Source organism: Leptidea sinapis, chromosome 8 (assembly GCF_905404315.1).
Source record: "Leptidea sinapis chromosome 8, ilLepSina1.1, whole genome shotgun sequence".
NCBI classification, from domain to species: Eukaryota; Metazoa; Arthropoda; class Insecta; order Lepidoptera; family Pieridae; genus Leptidea; species Leptidea sinapis.
In genome coordinates this window covers 13,907,698-13,915,823 of record NC_066272.1, presented here as the reverse complement: position 1 = coordinate 13,915,823, position 8,126 = coordinate 13,907,698, and the positions used below count along the sequence as shown (strand labels likewise).

The window sequence follows — 8,126 nt, the reverse complement described above, 5'->3', positions numbered from 1 at the left end:
ATAAACATAATATCGTTTTCATTAATACCAGTGGGCGGCTCCTTTGCACAGGATGCCGGCTAGATTATGGGTACCACAACGGCTCCTATTTCTGCCGTGAAGCAGTAATGTGTAAGCATTACTCTGTTTCGGTCTGAAGGGCGCCGTAGCTAGTGAAATTACTGGGCAAATGAGATAACATCTTATGTCTCAAGGTGACGAGCGCAGTTGTAATGCCACTCAGAATTTTTGGGGTTTTTCAAGAATCCTGAGTGGCACTGCATTGCAATGGGCAGGGCGTATCAATTACCACCAGCTGAACGTCCTGCTCGTCTCGTCCCTTATTTTCATAAAAAAAATTGTTGAAATATTTTACCTATACTAACAGACATAACTGAATTGCCACTAACACAAAAAAGATCCATAATTAACACATAAAAAAACCTTAAAATTGGTAGAGAGCAGTGTACAAGGAGTTCAATGACATCCACATGATGTGTGCAAGAATAATACAATAAAAAAGGTTTGTTAGATGTTCACTTTAATTGATCTATTACACTGAAATTAAAAAAAAAAACGAATAACTATATTATTGTACTTGAAGAAAAAACTCTTATACTTATATATTATACCTACAAATTAAAACTACAAATAGTTAATCTAATTATTTATTTAAGATATTCCAAGAAGAACATACACTAAGTGCTAGAGAATCCAGTTTTAGTTTTTCTATTTAACCGTCTGTATAGGAAACCTAATCTTTTTTCCAACTCTTTCCATTTTGTTGGTCTTACTTGGGGTGATCCTGTTTTAGCAAACATTTTCTTTTTTCGTAACAGAATCTGAAAAAAGCCATAAAAGACAAAAAACGTATTAAGAATCTAAAATTTATTAACAAACAACAATTCACAAAAAAGGTGAATAAAATCTTGAGAATTAATGATCCTGGGTATACCTGGTGTGGAAAATGGGACAGGGTTGTCTTAGTAATTAATGTAAGTCGAAGAATCCCTGTCTGCCTGATGTACCACAACATGATAGTTATGTCCAATATCTACCTATGCTTAATTTATTATATTATATTATTCATCATCATTTTAGCCGGAAGATGTCCAATGCTGGACAAAGGCCTCCCACAAAGAGCCCCACAATAAGCGGTCCTACGCTGCCCTCATCCAACCTATTCCGACGATTTTGTCCAGACCATTGATCCATCTTTGGAGGGGCCTATGACTTCCAGTATGTGGTCGCCATTCTAGGACTTTACTGCCCCACCGGCCTACTGTGTGTCCAGCTTTGTGCCCTGCCCATTGCCACTTCAGTTTCACAACCATCCGGGCTGTGTAAGTGACTTTGGTTCTCCTCATTTCTGATTCAATCTCGCAGGGAAAATCCATTATCAAACTGGACATAAAGGTAATGTAACAGTTGATAGTTGATCTTGGCTATTTTTAATTGATTTGATACATCTAACGCCATCTAGTTTACACTCAACCGAGACATTTTCACTTTGTTAATTTGGTTTCCGGTGTTGTTATAAAGGAAATAGTTTTACCAAGGAAATAAAAGGAACTCTGTTTAAAACAACTAGATTGATTGGAAATCTAAAAACTGTGTTTCTTAAATTAACAGCAGTGTAATAAAACATTTAAATAATATGGTGGCTTGTATTTTTCATACAGGCTGTAAAGCCCCTTTACAGGTTGTACAAAATTCCATCTATGGGATGGTTGCTAGGGTGGTGAGAAATGGTTTTGGATGGCAGGAATATACTTGATCTCTGCCAGGTGTGGTTTCAGAAGATTTGTAAGTTATGCTTTTATTTTGAACAAATTTTGGATACTGATTCTTGACAACTCAAGCTACAACTTAACCGTTTCTTAGGGTGGGCATACACATTTCTATTCCCTATTAGTTTCTCTTTGGTTGTAACTTCAATTTGTACTGTATATATACTTTAGTTTAATAGTGTACTTTTGCATAACTTCGCTATTGTGAAACTCTCACTTTATGTGCATGGACTTTGCATGGCAACTTCTTTGCCATCTTGCTTTGTGTGTCCTTTCAGCCCATATGCCTTCTATATGCTGAACAGCAACACACTGAGATTTTGATACTGAACCTATGCTGAAAACTTGAATATGGTGGGATAACTTTGGCCCAGGTAACCCGTGACCTTCCACCAATGTTTATCAAGCTCTCACAGGTACCTTACCATTTATTTTATTTTAACATTGATCCCACTCAGGTCATTTAATAATAAAATTAAACAACTATAAACATGCAATAAGGTTTCTTTAGATATAAAGTTTGTGGTTCATCATTGGTCAATCAACACCTTTCTTTTCCCTTAACTTTTTTTTTATATAGTGTATTAATCTACACCTTTACTTAATCATTAGCTTAGATTTAACTCAATTTAAAGTACAGACATAGTTAGTGTGCAGTATGATATGGTTAAAAGGAATAACAGGCAATTATTTTCTCAAATTTATTCCTTTAGATTTCTTTTTGATGTCATTTCTAATATGCTAGATACTACTACCGCTTCGGAAACAAATGAAGCTCTGAGAGAGAAAAGCTGTGCAAGAAGAAAAAAGTTAAAACTAAACCTCTCTGTTAATTTTATGTGAATCTTAACTTTAATGGATTCTACAATTGTTTATAATTTTAGTTCCTAAGATACCAAATTATTATTGTTATATTAGTAAAGTTTAAAAGCTCTAAGGAGTACTATTCAACAAATTAAATAATTTTGAAGGACTGGGTGTTATTTCATTTCTATTTAATTTCAAACTAGGCAGGTTGGAGTGGTAGTGCCATGTTGGGTCCTCACGGACACAACCGAATTGGGCCGGCACGCCCGGAGAAATACCACTCCCCCACTCGAAACCGGCGTGAAATAGCGGCTATGCCGCTGTGTTTCGTCCGGTGAGTGGGGTATCCGGAGGCCTACACCCCCCCTCCCAAATACAAATGGCAGCACAGACTAAAACGATACTACTCCAGGACGGTACCAGGCTATGCAGCCTTGGAGAATCCGTCCCTGGGCGTCCACAATGAGGGCCTGTACCTAACAGTGGTTGCCCAGGCTGCCCCGCGTATTCTGGAGGGGGCAAATCTGCGCTAACTCGGGGCAAACAGAGCAGGAGGCTCAAACCACCCTCCTCCACACTCGCTGTGGACTTTTGCAACATCAGGGGGCTTCACTCAAATTTAAATGCCGTCCACTTTCACCTGGAGACGGCGAAGCCAACCCTGCTCTTTTTAACCGAGACACAGATATCCTCCCTGGCTGATTCATCTTACCTTTCCTACCCGGGGTATAATTTGGAACACTCCTTTATACCACGGGCTGGCGTGTGCGTTTACGTCAGGGAGGATGTCTGTTCTCGACGCCTGAATTTTCTTGAAGGACAGGACCTATCCATCATCTGGCTGCGTGTAGACTGCGATGACCATCCGCGAATCTACGCATGCCTGTATAGGTCCCATAGCGGTAACGCAGAGACTGACCGGCTCCTCGAACACATCCAAATGGCTACAGATTCCGTGTTGGAGCAGATCCCCACTGCAGAGATCGTGTTTCTTGGCGATTTTAACGCCCACCACGCCGAATGGCTAGGCTCACGTTCCACCGATCATGCAGGGAGATCTGTTCACGACTTCGCCTTAGCATATGGTCTGAGGCAACTGGTTATTGCGCCAACGCGAATCCCAGATGTGCAAGATCATACACCTTCACTGTTGGACCTTCTGTTGACCTCACTTCCGGAGGGCTACCTAGTTTCCGTTGACCCTCCTCTGGGATCGTCGGACCACTGCCTGATCCGGAGCACCGTGCCGATCACGCGCCCAACACGGCCCCGCTTCTTAGGCTGTCACCGCGTGTGGCACTATAGGTCAGCAGAGTGGGACGAGATGCGGTGCTTTTTTGCATCCTACCCGTGAAGGCAGATCTGTTTTTCGCTGGGAGATCCAGATGCCGCTGCTGATGCTGTTGCTGATGTGGTACTGCAAGGTATGGAACTCTTCATTCCATCCTCCTCTGTGCCTATCGGTGGCAGGTCCCAACCATGGTTTGACCGCTCCTGCAAAATGGCCTCTCGCCGAAAGCAGGAGTGCTATCAGGCTTGGGTCAATGCGGTGGTATCTAAGGATGTGAATTCCAGCGAAATTAAAAACACTTCAATCATGCCTCCAGGTCCTTCAAAAGAGTTATTGCTGACGCGAAGTCGAAGCACATTGGCAGAATTGGCGAGAGACTTGCACGCCTTCCCTCGGGAACTCGTGCGTTCTGGTCGCTCGCCAAGGCTGTCCAAGGAAACTTCTGCCAGCCAGCCATTCTGCCACTGCGCAGGGATGATGACTCGCTGGCCCATGACGCGAAAGAGAAAGCTGATCTCCTGGGCTCCCTCTTCGCGTCCAACTCTGGATGACCAAGGTGCACCACCACCGCATATTCCGCGGTGCGATTCATATATGCCGGAGGTAAAAATCCGGCATGGTGTCGTGCTTAAGGCGCTTCTCACCTTGGACATTCACAAATCGAGCGGGCCCGATGGCATTCCCCCGATAGTGCTGCGGACATGTGCTCCGGAACTGGCGCCGGTCCTTACCCGTCTTTTCCGGCTCTCCTACTCATCAGGCATAGTCCCGAAATTATGGAAGGCGGCTTTAGTGCACCCGATCCCTAAGAAAGGTGTACGCTCAGATCCGTCCAACTACCGCCCCATTGCCATTACCTCCATTTTCTCCAAAGTAATGGAGTTGATCATCAACCGCCAGCTCTTGGGATACCTAGAGGGGCACCAGCTGATCAGCGACTGCCAGTACGGTTTCCGTCAGGGTCGCTCAGCTGGTGATCTTCTTGCGTACCTCACCCATAAATGGGCGCAAGCGGTTGAGTCGAAGGGAGAGGCGTTGGCGGTGAGTTTGGACATAGCGAAGGCCTTTGATCGGGTGTGGCATAAAGCGCTTAAAGCGAAACTGCCATCCTATGGGCTTCCCGAGAAGTTGTGCAAATGGGTCAGTAGCTTTTTGGCTGATCGGAGCATCAAGGTTGTTATCAACGGTGCATGCTCCGACTTAAAACCCATAAACTCTGGTGTCCCGCAAGGCTGTGTGCTATCCCCTACGCTATTTCTTCTGCATATCAATGATATACTGCAAATCAGCAATATTCATTGCTATGCAGACGACAGCACGGGGTATGCTTCCTACACCGGCCGTGCCAACATGTCCCGGGATAGCGTCGACGAGAACCGGATCAAACTTGTGTCTGAAATCGAGACTATGCTTTGCAAAGTCTCGGAATGGGGCCGACAAAATTTAGTCCAATTCAACCCTAAGAAGACACAAGTTTGTGCGTTCACCACTAAAAAGTCTCCTTTTGTCGTATCCCCTCGATTCGAGATCACTCCTCTAACTGCCACAGCCTGTATTGGTATACTTGGCGTCGATATATCGAGCGACATTCAGTTCCGTGGTCACTTGGAAGAGAAGGCCAAACTGGCCTCTAAAAAGCTTGGTGTACTCAGTAAGGCGAGACAGTTCACTAAAAGCCACCGCCTGCAACTTTATAAGGCGCAAATTCGGCCTCACATGGAGTACTGTTCTCACCTCTGGGCGGGTGCTCCCCAGTACCAGCTTCTTCCATTTGACCGCATACAACGAAGACGATCGACGATCAAGTCATCTCCGATCGGCTTGATTCTCTAGCATTGTGTAGAGATGTGGGTTCTCTCTGCATCTTCTACCGCATTTATCACGGGGAGTGCTCAGAGGAGCTGTTCGGGTTGATTCCAGCGGCCGAATTCCACCATCGGACATTACGTGCTAAGTACCATCCGCATCCCGTAGATGTCTGGCATTCCACAACCGCGCGTTTTCTTCGAAATTTCTTGCCTCGCACAGCCACTTTGTGGAATCATAATACTTAAAGGCCGGCAACACATTTCTTGACACACCTGTTGTTGCGGATGTCCATGGGCGGTTGCCTCACCTCTCCCCATCCCGTGAGCCGCTTGCCCGTTTGCCCCCTCTGTAGTTTACTCACATTGTAATTACTCTCTTTCTGTCTTTTAGTTAAAACAAGTGGCACCCTCACTTTCCTCCCTTTGTAATCTCTGAGCTCCCCAGGGCCCATGGAGCTGGCTTACCATCAAGAGGGCAAGGCCATTGGCATCTAACTCAAATAACTAAAGGTCAATGTTACCTCCCTGAGGACTAGCAGAAGCTAGCACCTTAAATATTATGATCATACAGAGAGCAGATAACATTTTAGAACTAACACCAAATGCAAGGTGCATTTTTACGGTGCATGTTTACCAAAATAACAGAGGTCCATGAGATCACAATATGGCTTTGGAATATGTGGAAATAGTTATCCACAGAGAAAATTACAAATGGAAGCAGGAGAAACATGTTAAACAGATTGCAGTTCAGTTTACAGACTGTCCCAGGGACATTTACAAAAAGTACCTCCCAGATAAGAGGCAACAGTCTCGGCACTTGTGAAAATAGCACTGTATGTCATGTTCATACATTAAAATATCTTAATTAATTCCTTGTTACATTCTAAATCTATTATCTGTAACAAGAACATACCTGATATTCATTCCCACTTACTCCCTTGATCCATGAAGGAATTGTATACAAAGTCCTTAATGGGTGAAGTTCACCAGAACCTAAAATATCTATGTAGTCATTCTGGCCAAATAAAGCCCTCCTTTCTGTCCATGGATTAAGTGGTCTGAAAATGATTATAAATTAAAAGTTTATATATCTCATTTATGTGGTCTTTGAATAACCAATATTTATACTAGTATGTAAAACTTACAATACTTACCTATATTCTGGCATAGGTAAACGTTTTCCAAGTGATCTAGGCATTAATCCACCACTCCAGAGTTTCTCTTCATAGCCATAGCGTTTTATGATGCGCGTCTTTTCAGAATGATATCGAGTTCTGTGGATATCACATATCTAAATGACTTTCAAGTTTCAACTAGTTTTTTAACGGCTGAAGACAATTTTTTTCTAAAAAATATAGTTATTACTAACCTCACAAAGTTAGTAGAGGGTCGCCACAATACTTTTAGCAAAGAAGTTATCCTTTCCATTTTTTTTTCAAAATGTAAAAGAATAGCTTTGATAAAAATAATAAATATTATAGTCGAGTTTTCACTTTTCCATCCACTAAATGTTTTATTTTTTTAAGTTGCTGATTGTAGTTTAATACGGCTAACTTTGAAAGTGAACAGTTGCTTTTAACCATTCCCTATATATTATTATACTCTTTGCTTTTTCTTTTTTTTTTTTGCGCCATTTATTGGCCTGCACGGTTTGTGCGTCAGCCATACAAAAAGGTGAGGAAGTGTGTCATTGGATTGAGAATTGGAACGGAATTTGGAAAAGGATCAGGTAAATTTAGTATATAAGTACATAAATGGTTATAATTTTATATCGTTAAGAAAAATAAAACTAGCTAAAATTCTATATACATCAATATTTATATTAGATAAAAGGACAGAAATTGAAGTAGGAAAAGGAATTTTAATGTACAAAAGCGAGGAAATAAAAGCGGAACGGTCATGTCGAGGACAGGCAAAGAATATATGATTAAAATCCCCAACGTCATTGCCACACTCACATATATCACTAGGCAAAAGGTTAAGCCTTGCCAGATGCAAGGGAATGCATGCATGGCCCAGCCTCATACGAATAAGAGTCGAAGTGGTAGCTTTACCAAACGTCAGATTTGAAAACCACGGTTTATGAGGTATATCCACCTGGATCGTGCTGTAATATCGACCTTTAGTCTGACTTGAAGAAAGCCACATATGTGTCCAAGAGTTGAATAACTGGGATTTAGGAAGGAGGGCCAAATCACAACAAAAGTTTTGGTACGGAACCAGATCTCCGTCATTGACCGCAGCTTTGGCAAGGCTATCAGCCTTGGTATTGCCAAAGACTCCTGAGTGCCCCGGAATCCAAGCAAAGGAAACTGTGTAATTTTTGCTACAACATTGATACAATAAATCACGACATGCAATAATGACTGGATGATTGTTACTGCTAAAAGGAAATCTGTCCAAGGCTTGTAGGGCACTTTTAGCGTCGGTAAAAATTATTGTGTTTTTTAA

At 42.5% G+C, this 8,126-nt stretch overlaps 1 protein-coding gene across 1 annotated transcript; it reads right to left on the bottom strand.

Moving 5' to 3' along the window:
• Nucleotides 1-633: 633 nt before the first annotated feature.
• On the bottom strand, nucleotides 634-7,265 carry LOC126965754 (39S ribosomal protein L51, mitochondrial). The gene is made up of 4 exons (XM_050809513.1): nucleotides 7,045-7,265; nucleotides 6,830-6,949; nucleotides 6,589-6,733; nucleotides 634-821 (listed from the first exon to the last, which is right to left on the bottom strand). Exons 1-4 carry the CDS (start codon nucleotides 7,101-7,103, stop codon nucleotides 678-680), a joined length of 468 nt encoding a protein of 155 aa, XP_050665470.1. The 5' UTR covers nucleotides 7,104-7,265; the 3' UTR covers nucleotides 634-677.
• Nucleotides 7,266-8,126: the final 861 nt, after the last annotated feature.